Below are 19,260 nucleotides of genomic sequence, written 5' to 3'. Positions count from 1 at the left end.
GTGAAAAAATATTAAATTAAATAAATACAAACGACACTCCGAAATTGCACTGTCTGCGTCTCTTCATTTCGTGTACTCTCTCACTTTGATTCTTTGATTTATCCTGATTTTGATGTGGGAATTTCAGCTTTTTTGAGCGCACAATTGTTCACAAATCAAAGCAAAACACAGAAAAAGGAAGAACAAAAAACCTAGAGTTGTTTTGTAATTTTGGAAAAAGTATATTATATATTTTTAATTGTTTCTGGACTGATTTGTCTAGACAGCTGTTATGTTTCATTTCATCAACTTTAAAACATTTAAAAAAGTGATAAAAACCTTCTGAATTCGCTGCTAAACACGTCGAACCACAGGGTCTAGGGTTGAGTAGTGAAATCGTATGCGCTCCACTAGACATTGGCGGCAAATTCAAATTTTAATTTTTGCAATTCGCTGTTTCACTGTGGCATTTTGATACGCAGCTTAATCGACCAGTTTTTGAGCCGATTTATGTCAGTTTTCCCGCATTTTTGGCCAGTTTTTCGACCGTCTCGCGTCTTTTCGAGATCTATTCTATTGAAAAAATAGATAAAATTTTTAAATATAAAATTTATTTTGAATTTCGCGCTAAAATTTCAGCTGATTTCAGCGGAGCGCAGTTTATTTTCACTACTCATCCTGAGACCCTGTGTCGAACCTCCAAAAATTGAAATTTGAACCTCGCGCCGAAATAGCGTTACCGATGAAGCGCGATTGCACACCTCCGAGTTGTCGCGGCAAGAAATTGATTTCCCAATCGTTTTCCACTCAAATAAACCCGATTTTTCTCATTTTCCCGACATTTTTTCTAAAATTTGACAACGAAATTTGATTTTTCAGCATAAAATACACATGGAACCGACATATTATGGTCATGAGACGGAGAATACCCGCCAGAGGTCGAATAGTAACGCCGGCGGTGTTGGCGATGAGCAGAATCCACAGTTTGGAATGCAAGCACAGCTGGGAAAAATGGTTTGTTAAGGAAAATGATGGAAACAGCTGAAGAACTATGTTTTAGGTGTAAAACTTAATTTTTTTACTGAAAAATTTTGAACAATTTTCCGAAAATTTGAATTTTCAGATGTGGGAAGCTGGATCCAAACAAGTTCAAGACACATTCCAATCATATGGACGTATCGACTTGTTTCGCCCGTATTTCGATGTGGATCCCGCAGAAGTGTGTAAAAAATTTTTAAATTTTAAATTTTAAGCCAAAATTCTCCATTTCCAGGTCCGAACACGTCTCATTCGCTCTTTTATCCCTCGAAAACCGTCACAAATCCAAGTTTCTCCAGATTTATACGGTCCATCTATGATTATACTGACAATGGTGGCATTGTTGTTGTATAACATGAAAACTAGCGGGTAAAATAAATCAATTTAAAAAAATCTTTTATTTCTTTTTTTTAGAATAATAATTCAAAACGGAACACTGATGGGAACCGCGATGTTCACATGTTTCGGAAGTTGGATTCTGATTTCTGGGGCTCTTTGGGTCGCATGCTTCCTCTTGGCAGCTGAGCAGCCATTTTTGACGATTTTGTCGAGTTTTGTAAGAAAAAAAGCTATTTTTTGCGAAAAAGAGCAATTTTTACGGAAAGGAGGCTCCTTTTTACGGGAAGGAGCTCCTCCTTTTAAAGGAGCTACTTTTCGAGAAAAATAGCTATTTTCTTGCGAAAAATGTCTATTTTCTTGTGAAAAATACCTATTTTTCTTCTCATTTTATCATTTCCAGGGCTATTCTCTCACATCTCAATGCCTGGTTCTCCTTCTCACATCACTATTCCATTCATCTCATGATCATCTCTTCTTCTTCGTTCTACTCGCCAGTTTTTGTATTCCATCGGCTCTCAGAATGGTAAAACGACCGAAATTTGACTGAAATTTGCTGAAAATTAGTTGAAATTTTAGAAAAAAACATGTTATTGACTGAAATTTTGTTAAAAACGCGGAATTTTGGTTAAAACATCTGAAAAATGATCCAAATCGGCTGGGAATAACCAGAATTCAAAATAAATCTGAAATCTGATTAAAACGACAGAAATTCGACTGAAATTGGCTAAAATTGGTCCAAATTTCAGCAAAAATATAAAATTAGCCATTAATTATATTTTCAGGGACTAATAGTGTGTAATCAGTCACGTCTGCCCGCCAATCGAATAATGTTAATTGGAATTGCGATCGCTGCTCATTTATTACTAATTATCTATCTTCATTTCGGGTTCCACGTGGTGTTAGAAGGTATTTTATCTTAAAATTCACCTGAAAATACGGAAAATGCGGAAAATTACAGAACTAGACGAGATGGTCGGTGACGCGATAGTCGATGTGAATGCGATCAAGGAGACGCGTGTAATTGGAGAATAATTCGCTTTTTTATCTTTTTTAGTGGACAAAAATATACAAATTGTGATGATTTTCGCTCATTTAAACGGGATATTTATTGATTTCTTCTTTTTTTAAATAGAAATTTGGTTGTTAGACAAAGAAATATATTTATTACAATTAATTATTTATTTATTTTTATTTTGTATAGGTTTCTGAAACCTTTTTATATCGAATTTCTAGATTTTTAATTTTTTTATAGTGAAAAAAAGGATTTCCAGGTTCTACACATATGTCAGTTATCAGTGAGCACCAAGTGCAGCTCTCAAGCTTTGATCCAATCGAAAAATGTGTGAAATCGACGTGCCCTGGATGTAAATCGAGTCGAAAATACTTTTGCTATGATTGTCGGACACCGATGCCCGGCGTTTTCACGCCAAATGTTAAGGTGCTGAAATTGGCCAAAATTTGATTGAAATTGGCTGAAAATTAGATGAAAATTCTTTAAAAAACGCGAAATTTTGATTAAAACTGCTAAAAATTGGTCCAGATCGGCTGGAATTAACCAGAATTCGAAATAAGCCTGAAATCTGACTAAAACGACCAAAAATTGACTGAAAATGACTGAAATTTGTTAAATATTCAACAGAAACCTGCAATTTTGCTATATTTTGACTAAAATTGTGAGACCAATAATGAGATTTTCAAAAAATTCGATACAAAGTTTCTGAAAAGTTCCGTTTCTGCAGTAATTTTTCTCTTCTAATTTTCAGTTGCCCTGTCTCGTCGACATCATCAAACACCCGATGGAGAAAAACAGTAAAAGCAGTGCACTCCACTGTAAAATCGTCGCACCCGATCAGACGCGTGTGTTCGATTATCCGGATGTCCACGACTACTCGCAGGATTCAGATGAGGAACGCCTCTCGACTGCCATCATTTTTCCGAGTAAATCAGCGATTTCTGTGGAGGAATTTGTGAGAACGAGAGGACCGATTAGGAGGATTGTTGTGTTGGATTGCACGTGGTTTCAAGTCGGAGTTATGCAGAAAACTCCGCAGATTCAAGGTGAAAACCTTTGAAAAATGGTGAAATGGAGTGTTAAACGCCTGCACATTTGCACATTTTTCGATTTTTTGCAAAAAACCGCGTCAAAGGCACGCCAGACCCTTCTTTCACCATCAGCAACGGCCTCCAACGCCTACAGAATCCAAAAGCGCGTCCGAGGTGCTCCAGACACTGAAAATCCCAATTTTCCAGTCAAAAATTCTCAAAAATTTCTTCGTTCCGAATTCGAGTACTTTTTAGCATAAATTCAGACATCCGGTCATCCGGACACACAGACAGATACTCCAGTCTCATTTACTGATTGAAAATCAGATCTTTCGGACATCCGGACGTGCGGAAACACAGACGGACAGGTTTCCGCCGATAAAATCTTGTTTTTTACTGGAAATAACAAATCTGGATACATTTTTCACTGGAATTGTATTTAGATGTCTACAATTCTGTTTTTGATGCGAAAAAATACTAAAAATCCGACGGCTGAGATCGGTCTTTTTCCGTTTTTTGCCTGTGTTTCCGCACGTCCGGATGCCAAAAAGACCTGATTTTCAACCAGTAAATGAGGCTGGATTATCTGTATGTGTGTCCGGTCAACAACCGGTCAAAACTCCACCATTTTATCTTGATTTTCATATTTCCAGGCCTCCAACACGTGTGCCTCCAATCGTACCGTACCGCATTCTGGCGACCCCAACATAACGTACCGGAAACGGGTCTCGCCACGATAGAAGCCATCTACTACTCACTTCGAGAATATCAAGAATTGGGTCTCGGCACGAAGTATACGGGAGAGTTTGACGATTTGTTGTATTGGTTCTTTCACACGAAACATTTTGTCGATGGGAAACAATTGGAGTATTTGAAGAGGAAAGAGGAGGAAAATGAGAAGAAATAGATTTTTCGAAATTTAAATTTGTTTTTAATTGTTTTTGTTATTGTTACTCATGTTTTCATTGATTTTTTCACTTTTAATATTTGAATTCTCTGGAAATACCGTTGTTTGTTATTTTCCTCGTTTCTCGATTTGCATGACCGGTTTCTCCGTTTTCCCTGAGAAAAAAAAGAAAAAAATCTGAAAAAAACGTTTCTATCTGTCAACTTTAATCGTATTCTTCACTTTTAATCCATTTGTTTCAAAACAATATTGGAAAATATCTTCTATTTTTTGTTACCGCTCGCTGACTCTTTTTGATTTATTGATTTTTTCGCTTAGAATTTTTTGTACCGAATTATTCCGAATTCAAGGAAGCATCAGGTGAAAGAAATTATGTTCTTGCAGGGGTATTTACTGTTGAATTCTGTTAATATAACCGAAAAGTTGTTGAAAACACGAAAAAATGCAATTTATTTAATTTCGGAAAAAAATTAACCGCGATTTCCATGAAAAACTGCTTAGAACTAGACTATTTTTAGTGCCTAAAAACCCGGAAAACTCAAAATTTAGTCTATTCACCAAAAAAATGTTGGAAAATCACAGAAATCTGCTAAAAACGCGTCAAAGGTGCCCCAGTCACTCCATTTCAAGCTTCGAAAAATGTCACAATTTTTTAATTCTGTTAAGACGACCTAAAAACTTCGATCCTGACCCCATTTTTCCTGATTTAGCCCCCTGTATAATTCGTTTTTTCCATACTTGCAACGGACCGGGCCGGGCCGGGCCGATTTGAGAATTTTCACCGGCCCGGTCGGCCCGGGTCACAGTACAAAAATTTGAAAATTTGAATTTTTTTGAAAATTTTTTGATTTTTTCGCAAAAAAGTCGAATTTTCGACTATGTTTTTACATATCGACAAAACTCAAGTTTACATAGGATTTTTGACTATTTTTGACGAAAATTTCAAAAAATTTCGAAAAATTTTGTGAAAAAATTGTGCTCATTTCATCTCCAAATTCCCATATCTATTTCCAGCAGAAATGTTGAAGCCGTTGTTCGGGAAAGCGGACAAAACACCCGCCGACGTCGTCAAGAATCTGCGTGACGCCCTGTTGGTTATTGATCGGGTAAGAATTGTGGACATCTGGACGTACAGAACTGAGAACAGACGGAATTCCGGAAAATCGACATCTGGAATGTTGGAAACATGAAAAAGACCGAGTTTTTCCTATAAATACATGATTATTTTAGAAGAAATTCTCGAATTTTCAGTTTTTTGCAAAAAAAGTTGCCATGTTTGCAAATTTAGATTAAACGATTAAGAATTTACGTAGAAGTTTTGACTATTTTATGAAATTTTCAAAAATTGTACATTTTTAAATTTTCGATCAGAGTTCGAGTACTTTTTAGGCAAACACTCTTTGACTACACCACTCTGTGACTACACTTGCTCTTTGACTCTACATTTGTCTCTTTGACTTCAAAGTATCTTTGACTACAGTTTTCTCTTTGACTTCTTTATACTCTTTGACTACTAGCTCTCTTTGACTTCACTTTCCCTATAATGACTATTTGAATACATACATTCTTCTAGATAGTTTGAGAAGATCTAAATATTCCTGACTCCAGTAATCATAAATTAGTTTTTGTCGCGTTCCAGAATCATTCGGGATCGTTAACTGAATATCTTGAGCGGGAGAAACAACATTAATTTCTATTAAATTACAGCTTCCATCACCGTTCTCCCTGTTTTAAGAATATTTTTGTGAGAAACTGTTATGTTCTTAGGTGGCGGAGAGTGGAAAATAAATAACCATTTGTTTACATATGGAATAACCCAAAACTATTAGTTCTATAGGCTTATACAGGCAGATCTTCTTGCCACTTGTGACCTCAGGGTTAGGCGATCACTTGGCTAGGCCATGCTAGTTCACGCCACAACAGTAACCTATACTCTGATTCATAGTTAAGAATAATGAGATGCAAAAACCGAGAAGCTTGGTATCTACTCAAGTTTTGATTAACAACTCATGACAATTCATTATACTCAAAAAATCTAAGTTGTTTGAGATATTGGGAAATAAGATATTCTTTTCAACGTTTGAACTGTAGAATCTTCCATTTTCTAATTAAAACACTGTTTCGACTATCTAGACCAGAGTTACATGGAAACGAACATTTCTTATTCGGCAGTCGGTAGTCGGAATTCCATGAAACATCTAGACCATAAAGGGAAATGGTAAAATTGGTTATGGTTATAACACATTGTTATTCATTAGCAAAATTGACTATCTAGTTACATGCAAGTTTTTTAACTAACTTTCAGAGGCTCTAGTCAGTATTGAATGTTCAGAGATCCTCCCACTATCTAGAAGAATGTATGTATTCAAATAGTCATTATAGGGAAAGTGAAGTCAAAGAGAGCTAGTAGTCAAAGAGTATAAAGAAGTCAAAGAGAAAACTGTAGTCAAAGATACTTTGAAGTCAAAGAGACAAATGTAGTCAAAGAGAAAAGTGAAGTCAAGGAGACTTTATAGTCAAAGAGAATGTAGAGTCAAAGAGCAAGTGTAGTCAAAGAGTGGTGTAGTCAAAGAGTGTTTGCCTACTTTTTAGCATATATTCAGATATACAGCCATCCGGACACACAGACAGAAATCTGGAAAATTGGAAACTTGGCAAAGAAAAATATGACACATTTTCCCTATAAAAACATGATTTTTCAAAAGAAATTCCCGAATTTCAGCCCTAAAAATCTCCTTTTTTGAAAATTTCCAATTTCCAGCAATCCTCCAACCAAAACGAGCGTAAAGTGGAGAAGGCAATCGAAGAGACCGCAAAAATGTTGGCATTGGCGAAGACGTTCATCTACGGATCGGATGCCAACGAGCCGAATAATGAACAAGTGACACAACTGGCTCAGGAAGTTTATAATGCTAACATTCTTCCAATGTTGATTAAACATTTGCATAAATTCGAATTCGAGTGCAAGAAGGATGTGGCATCGGTTAGTGAGTGTCTGGCGCGCCTGTGACGCTTTTTATCTATTTTCCAGGTGTTCAACAACTTGCTGCGCCGTCAAATTGGTACCCGATCACCGACTGTTGAGTATTTGGCCGCACGGCCAGAGATTCTTATCACTCTTCTTTTGGGGTACGGTTATAGCTATATATAGGTTTCAGGATCTAGAAAAATTCATAATTGCGACAGGCCGGACAGGGTTGCAGTACAAAAAAAAGGGTTTTTAGAGTTTTTTTTTTTACAAAAAACCGCGTCAAAGGCACTCCAGACCCTTTTCTTATCATCAGAAACGGCCTCCAACGCCCATAGAATCCAAAACGCGTTAGAGGCGCGCCGAATATAAAATTTCAGATTTTGAGTCAGTTTTATGTTTTCCAACTTTGAAAAATGGATTGAAATCGGAATTTTCTTACTTAAAATGGTCATTTTTTCACATAAAATTACAATTTTTGAACGTAGAAAATGATAGTTTTAACGAAAAATCCATTTTGAAGAAAATCTTGTCTCCTAAATAGAAATTCCCCCATTCTTTCCAGATACGAACAACCGGACATTGCTCTGACATGTGGCTCAATGTTGCGTGAAGCTGTTCGTCACGAGCATCTCGCTCGAATCGTTCTCTATTCTGAATATTTCCAACGTTTCTTTGTCTTCGTTCAATCCGACGTCTTCGATATCGCCACTGACGCGTTCTCGACTTTCAAGGATTTAATGACGAAGCATAAGAATATGTGTGCCGAATATTTGGATAATAATTACGATCGATTTTTTAGTGAGCTCTTTTTCTATTTCTTTGGCTCCGGGACATTTCGAAACTGGGGAAGCATTAAGAAATTTTTTAGGAGACAGGTAGTAATATGGTTCCGAGGGTCCAGGGTTCGATCCCCACTGGTGGCAAAACTATTTATTTTTGGTTTTCAGTGTTTTGGTACCAATCTGAAGACCGAGTGGGGATCAGATTGGTACCAAAAATCTGAAAACAAAAAAACAAAACAGTTTTACCACCAGTGGGGATCGAACCCTGAACCCCCGGAACCATAATACTACCGGTTATCAGTAAAAGCATTTCTTCATGTTTCACCGGTTTCGAAATGTCTCGGAGCCATCTCTATTGATTCCCGACAATTGAAATTTCAGCCGCCTACGCCGCACTGACCAACTCGGAGAACTATGTGACACGACGGCAATCGTTGAAATTGCTCGGCGAGCTCCTACTGGATCGTCACAACTTCAGCACGATGAACAAATATATTACGAGTCCCGAGAATTTGAAGACAGTCATGGAGTTGTTGAGAGATAAGAGACGTAATATTCAGTATGAGGCGTTTCATGTCTTCAAGGTTTGTTGAATTCAGAATTTCCCCCATCGGCTGAAAATCCCCTTTTTCTCCAAAAAGCGTCATTTGTAGGCTGAAAATCCAGTTTTTTCTACATATATTACTATTTTAAGCTACTATTTTAAGCTGAAAATCATCTTTCTCCCACATAAATCTTTATTTTAGGCTGAAAATCCCTTTTTTTCACAAAAAATCGCCATTTTTTAGTTAAAAATCTTCTTTTTTCCCCAAAAATCGTCATTTGTAGGCTGAAAATCCTCTTTTTTTCAACAAAAATCGTCTTTTTTTGGCTGAAAATTTCATTTTTTCACAAAAAATCACCATTTTTTAGCTAAAAATATCCTTTTAACCATAAAAATTGCTATTTTTAGGCTGAAAATCCCCATTTTTCACAAAAAATCGCTCTTTTAGGCTGAAAATCCCTTTTGTTCCACATAAATCGCTATTTTTGGCTGGAATCCCCATTTTTTCACATAAATCGCTATTTTTAAGCTGAAAATCCCTATTTTTGGCTGGAATCTTCATTTTTCACAGAAATCCCCATTTTTTTCAGATTTTCGTCGCAAATCCCAACAAACCACGCCCGATCACTGATATTCTCAATAGAAATCGTGACAAATTGGTGGAATTCTTGACGGCATTCCACAATGATCGAACCAACGACGAGCAGTTCAATGATGAGAAAGCCTATCTCATCAAGCAGATACAGGAGCTTCGTGTCTAAATTTTCCAACCGTATTGCTGATGTAAAATGTTTAAAATTCGATTTCTTGTAGTTTTTTTTTCCTTTTTTCCTCTGAATTTCGTTTTTTTTTCCCGCTTTTCATAGTGCAACCCCCCATCGCCTCCCTCCAAAAATCATTCTCCACTCGCTTTAGGCACTGATCTTTACCGTCTTTCTTCACATAATCCATTCGAAGACTTTAAGAGTTTTACAACCACAAAAAATCATGTAAAAAATACTTCATTGAATAGATAGTCCCCCACTCCCGTTTTACGGTTTTTCATGATTCTTATTATTATTATTATTATTCCTACTATTATTATCGAAAACCCTCCAACAGCGATTTTCTCTCTTTCTTTCTTTCTTTACGACGATTTCTGAAATAAATATTTGAGTCGATTTACCGCCCGGACTACGATGCGCGCTGTCCGCAATTGCGCGTCTCGGTGTTTGCGGACCTCCGATTTCGCGCGCTTCATTTGAATTGCATTCGTTCGTCATTCGCGGGATGTTTTTTCTTTTTTACCCCCTTTTTGTGTGTTTTTATTCTATTTTTTGTTTACTTTGCCCAGTTTCGGCGGGAAAATAGCGGTATTTGATAAGATAATGGGAATAAGTGGCACATTTTTAGAGTTTGAGCGGGATAAACACAGATTTCCTCGTATTTTTCTGTTATTTTACTTTTTTAAAAGTGGTTTCATCGTTAAAAACGAGTAAAAGCTTTAGTTTATCAGGTTTCTTATTGATTTTCAAGTGATAATCTAGAATTTTTTATTTTTTTTCCGAAAATAGCTATTTCTCATCCAATTGAATCGATTTTCCAGTGTTTTCCCTGGATTTTTATTGATTTTCTATAGTTTTTCAAAAAATTTTCCACTAGTAAGTTGTGAATTCTTATTGATTTTCGCATATAGATACATACGGCTTTGCGGGATTTCGTTAACAAAAATCCCAACGGTATTTAATTAAAAAACATCAAAAATGCACATTTTCTCCAATTTCGACGTGATCCCCTCTTTTTATTCACGATTTCCACTAATTTTCTCTGTTTTCAGGGAGAAAAACAGACGGGAAATGGACGAAACCGAGGAAAACACATCAATAGATTCGATAGAAGTTGGCCCCACAAGTCCACACGTACTCGTCACTCCACGTATACCGATTCCAGTAATGATGCGCGAAACGCCGTTGTCCACAAAACGAGAACGGCAGGCGATAACGCCACGTTTCAGACGACCGGCGCCGCGAATGATAAAGACTGTCCCACAGACACGGAGTATATGGGCGGTAGCGAAGGATACGACGCCCAGATTGGTGACACCACATGGTAAGGAGGGAATTGTTGATTTTAAGCGACTAGAAACTCTGATTTTATAATGAAAATCTAGTTTCTAAGGTTGCAGGCTACACTAGGAAACCTTTGTTTTGAATTGGCTGAAACTTTGCAGAAATACACTTTCGACCATGCTCTAGCACATGACTCTTTCAAAATCTGCTGAATTCTGCTCATTTTCGATAAAATTGGATTTGAAAAGTCTGAAAATCACCTTTTCTTTCTCTCGGAGAACAATTCTGCTTAGGAAAAAGATTATGCAAAACGGTGGCGCGGGCAATTTGACTTTTCCTGACCCAATTTTCTCGAAAATGCGCTAAATTTTGCAGATTTTGAAAGCTTAATGTAATAGAGCATGGTCGAAAGTGTATATCTGCAAAATTTCAGCCAATTCTCAATCGTGATATGGAAAGGCTTGCCTTGTAAGAAGATACAAGATTTTCGCTCGAAATACCAGATACCGGACTATATTTTGGACGGGAAAATGCTATTTTTAGCCGATAAAAAACATACAATTATCGTTTTTCATAGGCGGCGCTGTTTATTTTTATTTTTATCGGCTAAAAATAGAAGTTTTGGTCGTTTTATACTTTTTGAGTACGGTAATCCGTTTTCGCGACGACAAGAATTGAACAGGCCGTGTTTTGAAGAATTTCAGCACAAAAATCTTCTTTCTTACTAAAAAAATTAATAGTGAACCTTATATCCATACTTGCAAATCGGGCCGGCGTATAACTCGCTTCAAACTCAACATTATGAGCTGAAAAATATACCAGAATGTAGATCTCGGAGAGTTCTATGTCAATGACTTACCACAAGCCGAATGGCTTTTCGTTAATGTGCCGCGGGCCGGGAAAAAGCGCCAAAAACCGCGAAAATTACCAAATAATCCATTCTAGCCCTGCCCGTGGTACATTAACGAATAGTCATTTGGTCACAGACATAAAACTCGCTGAGATTTACATTTTGGTATATTTTTTCAGTTTACGCCGGCCCGGTTTACAATGCTAATATCCTTCAAATTTCACCATTTCCAGGTCCAAAACCACTGGAATCGCCGAAATACGATCGTAACAACAGTCAAACATTCTTCGAGCAAGTCTTCCAAATCGACGAGATCATCGGACGCGGTTCATTCGGAGAAGTATTCCGAGCACGATGTCGAGAGGATTCCCAAATGTACGCGATCAAAGTCTCAATCGCCCCAATGCGTCAACACTCGATCAGCAAATATCGAGAGGCTGAAAGTCACATGATCATTCCACCACACAAGAATCTTGTCAAATTCTATCGTGCGTGGGAGGAGACGGATCATTTGTACATTCAAACGGAGCTGTGTGATCAGAGTCTCCAACAGTATTGTACAGTGAATCACGCGCTTCCAGAAAACGACATTTGGAACATCTTTGTAGATTTGTTGGAGGCGGTGCATCATTTACATACGAATGATATGATTCATGATGATATTAAGCCGGAGAATATCTTCTTGACGAAACACAAGATCTGTAAACTCGGCGATTTTGGATTGGTGATCAATTTGAAGAATCCAAACGACGTCAAATCGGCAGAAGAGGGTGACTCGAAGTATCTGGCGCCAGAAGTGCTCAACGGCAAACCCACATTCGCCTCCGACATCTTCTCCCTCGGAGTCACAATTCTCGAAGCAGCTACAGATTTGGATGTTCCATCCAGTGGAGACTCGTGGCATCAGATCAGAAACGGCGAGATTCCTGAACGATTTTTCGTCGGAATCTCTACAGATTTGCGAGTTTTGATCGAGCAAATGATAGACAAGGATCCAAAGAAGCGGCCGACGAGTCGAGTTCTCCGGCAACATCAGTCGATTCGGAAGCGGAGAGAGAAGAGAAGCTGGTTCATAATGTCGATGGATTTGGTGAGTTTTTAGAAGATATAGAAATCAGAAATTGTGGGTTTTGAAACGATTTACGAGCCAATCCGGTCTTCCACCGAAATCCACAATCCTTTCTTCTTTCCAGATCGACAACTTCACAAGTTTTATGAGCTCGATACTCGTCTGGTGTATGGCATTCTTGTCCGTCGTCTTCCACCCGATCGCTTGCTTCTCCGAGGCGATCAAAAACCGTCGTTCGGAAATTTGCGCTCAGTTTGTGAATGTGAGTGTTATGCCGCCGAATTCAAGACCAAGTTGTGTCATTTTCAGAACCAACAACACACACCAATTCACACACCGGAAACGTCGAAAGCCTACTCGGAATCGCTCACCGGAGTGGCTCTCCGTCAACAAGCCACCGCTCCAGTGTCTCCATTCGACTTCTCAGATGACGAGAATCCTCCTCACTCGCAACGTCGCCCATTAACCGCGGTGTCACGTCGTCTGAATTTCGATGAGAATCTCGACGACGACGATGACGAGCAGGCGACATGCTCCTCGTCCAACTCATCTGCAATCGAGTCTGTCGATGATTCGATTAGTCCGAAGAGGAATCCGGTGATTCCAGTCAGAGGAACACCGAAGTCCGCACGTCGTCTTCTCTCGAGTTATCGGTCACAGAATGTGCCGCCACACGCTGGATCCGGTGACGGTTTTAATAACAATTCGTTGAGGGAAAAAGAGCGAACCGAACGATATCTTCGTATGTTTCAAGCTGAAAAGCATCTCGATTGGAACGATCATTCGAATATGATTGACGAAGCGCCGCCTCCCATGTCGTGTCCACCACGTATCCGGCGGAGTGTCCGTGATACACGTGTGCCGACACTTAACTTCAATTTGCTCGACGAGCCAAAGAATACGGAGGAGAATGTGTCGATTGTCTCACCAAAGAATTCACCAGCGGGGATCCGGCAACGCCCGTTGAGAATTGGCGGAAAGTCGTTGAGATCTAGATTGGTAAGAAGTTGTGTACTTTTTGATAGAAATTCATCCATGTTTATTCCAGATGTCATTCCAAGGCTCATCTGGCGACGAGATCTAATAATATGCTATTCAACAACTAGAATACTTCAAAAGAATCTATTGATTTGTATTATTCATTCGTTTTTTTCCCATTCCCCTTGCATTCAACTAGAAATGAATCCCCCCAGAACTCTGCTCCCTTCTATTCTTACCTGTAGTCACATAAATTCTCATCACTAATTTTTGTTGTATCATTCATTTTTCCTCCCTTTTTTTTCTCTGCTCCTTCACCATTTCGTGTCATTTTACTCGCCTTTTCTCCTTTTTTTGTAAATTTTTTTCCTGTGAAAAATAGTGAGAATTCACAATTTTCCATTGGAAACTACCTTTTTGACTTTTTGGGTCCTTTTTCTGTGAAAATTTTACTTCTCTCTCATTCTTGATTGTTCCATCAACTTTATAACGGGTTTTCTGAACGGGTAATGCACCGAATGTTTCAGCGGAAAATTCCAAAATTTCCCACTGAAAAGTTTGGGAAAGCGTTCCCCGTTTTGGATGCGTTTTCTCTCTGTCTTCTCTTCTCCATCATTTTCTTCTCCTCATCAATATCCATATCAAACCAAAAGAGATACAAGTAGATTTGTGCATATGACGTGTCTTTAAACCAATCGAAATAATATGAATTCTGTATTTTATGTGTTCTTCTTCTTTTTTGTTAAAAACTCTTTATTAAAGTCGATAAATGGAAAATTTTGTTAAAGCTATGGGGGAAAAGAGCGATTCGAGAGTCACCGGAAACAATTTCCTCTTTTTTCTGGGGGGAAAAATAAAATAATTGAAATGCTATAAAAACAAAGAAAATCAAAAAATGTACATAATTTAAGAGGTTACACGTGTTCCACTGTTTTCTGCTTCTGTTGATTATTGTTTTCCTGTTCACACTCTTTCTCGAGTTCATCGAAATTCACTCCCTGAAATTCAAAAGTTTACTGAAATTTCAGAATAGGCCACGCCCCTCAAGTATATAGTCGAAATTCATTTTCATTACACTGTTATAAAACGCGTGATTTAGCTGAGCGGCGACTCAGCCTGTCAAGTGGTGTGTGCAAACGCGCTGCATTAGAGTTCCGGTTTCGCGGGAAAATAATTTATATGGACTAAAAATGACACTGTGGTAAAGGAAGTAGGTCTACAATTTGAATAAAGGCAAAACATGGCGAGCTGCGTTGCGGTTTATATTGATAGATACGACAAATAAACGTAAAAATCATTTCCAGGTGTTTTTTGGCACTGTGCCAACCGTTGTGCAACCTTCGCTCGAGACCCCACAAATTCCGGAGATAGGAAACTCTGGAGAAAGGAAACTCTGGAGAAAAAGGGCGGAGTCTTTTTTGCAAGTTCGCCGCGCAGTTTTTTGGCGAATTGCCATTTTAGACAAAAACGATTTTTTTTTTGCAATTTTCGGACAAATGAATAATGTCATCTTCGGAGACCCCCAAAAGTTGATGCGAGTTCTCTCATTTCGAACAATCGTGTAATTTCAGGCGTTTTACATTGCGGAAAACTGTACGACTAAATTGCAAAACAGACTCCGCCCATATTTCTCCAGAGATTCTCTCCCGCGGAATCGGTGGGGTCTCCTCGCTCGAGCCCTTACATATATATTCCGGGGGAAGAAAAACACCTAGGAAACGAATTCCGGGGAAAAGGCGGAGCCAAGCACGCTGATTGACTAATCAGTCACTAATTAGTTCCGCCTTTTTCCCAGGAGTTTATCTTCCCCCGGAATATGTTCTGCACTGTTCAAACATCTCTCCTTACATGAGCCTCTACAACCGCATGATTCTTTTCAGCCTCTGCCACGTCCGCATTCAAATGATCAGCACAAATGTAATGGACGAATCCGCATCCCAACGCATCGCCAATCACGTTCACAGATGTACGAAGTCGGTCCCTATAAGGTATGATTTGATATGATGCATTATAAGGAAATAGTCATAATTGACCTTCGAAAAAAAAAAAACCGATACACGGAAGTGGTCGGGAGTGCTAAGAAAGATGTTTTCGAGATTTCCTGGTGGGTGCAAATTGAGAAGATAAACAAAACTTACAAAAACCAATCGACTGCCAAAATGAGAGATATATCATTGGCTGGAAGACCTAGAGCGGTGAGTACAATTAGCATAGTCACTAAGCCAGCCGATGGAATTGAGGCGGCACCAATTGAGGCCAACGTGGCAGTTATGGATACGGTCACGATTTGACCAATCGATAGTTCGAGACCATTCATTTGAGCAATGAAGATTGAGGCTGTCGCTTCGTAGAGCGCGGTTCCGTCCTGAAACCGAATACTGGTTGGGTGTTTCCTCTATACAGTGCCGTAAAGGTTGTAAATTTTTATCGTTTTCAGTTGAAATTGTTCTACTTTGAGAGTGTGCCATGGTAATTCTGATTGTCAAACCTAGTTGGTTTTTAATGAATCATACAGATTAAAGGAAGATCTACATTTTTGTAGTTGACAACTTTTTTGTACAAGCACTCCCTTAAGAGCTATGGTCATATTAAGAGAACAGCTTAAAACTCGCATTATTTTTCATTGAAATTGGCCGATACTTTGTCGATGCGTAACTTACTAGGGAGTGACCGTAGAAAAAGTGGTCAATTACGGAAATGAAGCTCTACTCTTGATCTGTTGGATACAATAAAAATCTACTAGTTGTGGCTATCTGAATTACCACGACGCACTTTCAAAGTTGAACAATTTCAACAGAAAACTACCGCAGTTCATATCTTATTGAGCGATACTGTAAGTTTCTATAGCAAGAGTTACTGTAGTCATCCAGACACTCACCATATTAACCATAGCGCCCACTGGCAACACGAATTTAGTCACCCTCGGATCGATGCCTAACTTGTTCAAACATCTGAAAGTGACTGGAAGAGAGGCGGCACTTGATGATGTGCCCAAAGCGGTCATAATCGCTTGTCCAAGTCCCTTCAAGAATTTGTACGGATTGTGACGAGTTCCAATGAAATAAATGAGTGGGAGGGTGATGAACGCCTGAAATCGAAGTAATTTGAATATTCCCCGGAAGTCCAGATGTCCAGACCTGAATAGCCAATCCGAGAATGACAGTGAATACAAACAATCCTAACATCCTTGCCGTCTGCCATAAGTCTGACACCTCTAACATTTTTTGAGCAATCAACGAAGGAATTCCAATCGGTCCCAACCACATAATAATCATTACCATTTTGGTGATGACAACGTCGAGTGCGTGGAATAAGTTTGCCAGCGGTTTCGCTTCATCCCCAATTTTTGAGATAACAAGACCCATAACTATGCAGAACACGATAATTCCTGGAATAACATAATTAAAACTTTATGGACACAGTAACCTACCCAACACATTCATCCCATCCACATATCCTGTTTTCGGCACCAGCTGTTGTACACCATTAGAACTGGTGTGGTTGACATAGTGAGTTTGTACCTGGGCAAACGTTGCTCTCATTATGTTCTCCGGGAACGCATTTCTGAAAAAAGTCAATGAGAAGTTGACTTATCTACCAGCATTGCATAGAGTTCCGATTTCCGGTGAAGAAAGTTTCACTTCCATTCAACTCTGATATCTACAGTAGAGAGTTATGGTCATTTTATGAGGAGAGCTCAAAAATCACTCTGTTTCCACTGAAATTGGTCGATTTGAGGGAGAAATTACTTTGTCGGCATGTAACTCTCTAGGGAGAGTCCGTACAAAAAGTTGCCAACTACAAAATGAAGTTTTACGTTTGTTCTGTATGTTTTATACATAATTTACTTTGTGCGACAATATGTGATACCGTTACTCACTCTCAAAGTTAGGCATTTTCAATTGAAACAGCCCAAATTGTGTATCTTACTGCACAGTACTGTATCTACCAGAGTTGCATAGAGTTCCGATTTACGGTTAAGAAATGTTCACTTATTTCCATGCACTCTTGATATGTACTTACCTAAACAAATCCAAAAACTTCTGAGCAGCGGACTCATTCGCAGTGGCTCCCTCCTCGATTCCCATTTTCTGTTTGATAGTTGGATCGCCTGGATGAATGATCGAAACTACAATGATTCCAAGAATAACTGCGTGCGTTGTGGTTATCGCATAGTACATGACTGCTCGGGAACCAAGACGACCCGAGGTTTTTCCGTCGAGTTGGGAGAGTCCTTCAAAATAATTTCTTTGGCTTCACAGATGTTTCAAAGACCTGAGACAATCTCACCTGACACGATACTTGCAGCAATCAAGGGTAACACCATAGCCTTCAACATATTCATGAAGAGTTCTCCCGGAAAGCCGACATATCTGACAACGTCTGGAGATGGTTCTAGATTTCGAAGCACTCCTCCAATTATGGCACCCATTATGATTCCAGCCATTGTCATTAGTAGTAACATGTTCTTGGTGAGCCATGATGTCCATCGGTTTACTGTTTTGTTCGTAGACATTCCCATTTTTGGAGGAGCTGGAAACAAAACTTGAAGAGGTTACTCAAGGCAGCAGAGATATTGTGCACCAAACTCTTGCTACTGTAGGGCACCTCTATCAGTGGTTTTACGGAACGACCCAAAGAAAAAAAGAATCATGAAATCACGACCCAAAAAGATGCAGAGAGGGGTACAAATCAAAAAATGAGCAAAAGCTCATGTTTGTGTAAGTGGCCGTTGTCTGTGATATCTCTCTCGACCTCTTAAGAAAAGAACCAGATCATCATGTCCGAAAACGGATATATTGCACATGAGAACCTGAGAGAGAGGGATAAAAAAAACTATTAGAGATCTTGATTTGAAATCCGGATGGTAGATTTGTTTGGAGAAATGTGTTTTAATGTGCCAATGATAACGGCTCAGACATAAATAACCAATCGGAAATCTCCAGTGACCTACAGTGACCTACAGTAGACTGAGTATATAAAAATTTAAAAGATCTAACAGTCTGCACAACATACCGAATGAATGAAAAACGGAGAACTGATGGGGTGGCTGATGGTTTCAAAAAAAAGTTATACATATGTGGGCGGAGCCTCCTTCTCCCCCTCTCTCTCTAAATCTCTTGGAGAAGAGAAGACAGAGAAGGAAACATATGATTGTTGTGTTATACATTATATGTAGTTTTTTTAGGGGTGGTATGTATTTTTTGTTTGTTGGTGTGTTTGTTCATGTTACAAAAAAACATATAAAGAAGGGGGAAGAAATAATGGTTTGTGTTTTACAGGTAGGTTTTGGGTGGGGTTCTTCACGATAAGTTGATAAAATGACGTGGAAAACTAAAATAGAATATGTTTAATTTTTTATGTAATTAAGAAAGACGAGACACAATCAGGCAAAGGAAAGCTTCTGATGTGCGTCATGCTTCTATACCTACCGTAAAGGTAGCACTCACTAGCAAAAGTTTGAAGCATAATATCTCGACTCGCTTTAAGGATACAACATTTTTTGAAACAGAAATTATATTCTATAAATATCGAACTATATTTTGTCAGTTGACAACTTTTCGATATATCTTTTGGGAACCAAGATATACCGCTTTGAAACTTACACCGCTGACTAGGGAAGGTCATGGAGTCAGTTTGGAGTTTTGGCACGTGACATATATCATTGGAAAGCAGAGAAAACGCTGGCTCCAAATACATATTTAGTTTTTG

General features: G+C 38.7%; 6 protein-coding genes across 6 annotated transcripts; 5 read left to right on the top strand and 1 right to left on the bottom strand.

Moving 5' to 3' along the window:
• Positions 1–870: 870 nt before the first annotated feature.
• Positions 871–2,388, top strand: GCK72_003647 (uncharacterized protein; the record flags this gene model as incomplete). The annotated part of the gene is made up of 7 exons (XM_003094431.2): positions 871–993; positions 1,103–1,198; positions 1,253–1,386; positions 1,432–1,573; positions 1,757–1,879; positions 2,139–2,262; positions 2,315–2,388. 7 exons carry the CDS (start codon positions 871–873, stop codon positions 2,386–2,388), a joined length of 816 nt encoding a protein of 271 aa, XP_003094479.2.
• Positions 2,389–2,638: 250 nt separating this feature from the next.
• Positions 2,639–4,306, top strand: GCK72_003646 (uncharacterized protein; the record flags this gene model as incomplete). The annotated part of the gene is made up of 3 exons (XM_053724168.1): positions 2,639–2,794; positions 3,120–3,414; positions 4,053–4,306. 3 exons carry the CDS (start codon positions 2,639–2,641, stop codon positions 4,304–4,306), a joined length of 705 nt encoding a protein of 234 aa, XP_053588362.1.
• A 1,019-nt stretch (positions 4,307–5,325) lies between these two features.
• Positions 5,326–9,364, top strand: GCK72_003645 (uncharacterized protein; the record flags this gene model as incomplete). Its single annotated transcript, XM_003094420.2, has 6 exons — positions 5,326–5,412; positions 7,068–7,289; positions 7,338–7,435; positions 7,840–8,075; positions 8,441–8,643; positions 9,194–9,364. 6 exons carry the CDS (start codon positions 5,326–5,328, stop codon positions 9,362–9,364), a joined length of 1,017 nt encoding a protein of 338 aa, XP_003094468.1.
• A 1,074-nt stretch (positions 9,365–10,438) lies between these two features.
• GCK72_003644 (uncharacterized protein) lies at positions 10,439–13,654 on the top strand (the record flags this gene model as incomplete). The annotated part of the gene is made up of 5 exons (XM_003094432.2): positions 10,439–10,691; positions 11,735–12,591; positions 12,695–12,832; positions 12,880–13,569; positions 13,619–13,654. The coding sequence occupies 5 exons, from the start codon at positions 10,439–10,441 to the stop codon at positions 13,652–13,654; spliced, it is 1,974 nt and encodes a 657-aa protein (XP_003094480.2).
• Positions 13,655–15,378: 1,724 nt separating this feature from the next.
• GCK72_003643 (uncharacterized protein) lies at positions 15,379–18,070 on the bottom strand (the record flags this gene model as incomplete). Its single annotated transcript, XM_053724167.1, has 7 exons — positions 15,379–15,529; positions 15,687–15,913; positions 16,427–16,636; positions 16,686–16,936; positions 16,979–17,112; positions 17,572–17,782; positions 17,839–18,070. The coding sequence occupies 7 exons, from the start codon at positions 18,068–18,070 to the stop codon at positions 15,379–15,381; spliced, it is 1,416 nt and encodes a 471-aa protein (XP_053588361.1).
• On the top strand, positions 17,562–18,098 carry GCK72_003642 (uncharacterized protein; the record flags this gene model as incomplete). The annotated part of the gene is made up of 1 exon (XM_053724166.1): positions 17,562–18,098. One exon carries the CDS (start codon positions 17,562–17,564, stop codon positions 18,096–18,098), a length of 537 nt encoding a protein of 178 aa, XP_053588360.1.
• Between the last annotated feature and the right edge of the window lie 1,162 nt (positions 18,099–19,260).

The sequence above is a fragment of the Caenorhabditis remanei genome, chromosome II (genome assembly GCF_010183535.1).
Source record: "Caenorhabditis remanei strain PX506 chromosome II, whole genome shotgun sequence".
NCBI lineage: Eukaryota > Metazoa > Nematoda > Chromadorea > Rhabditida > Rhabditidae > Caenorhabditis > Caenorhabditis remanei.
This window is presented reverse-complemented; position numbering and strand designations above follow the sequence as displayed.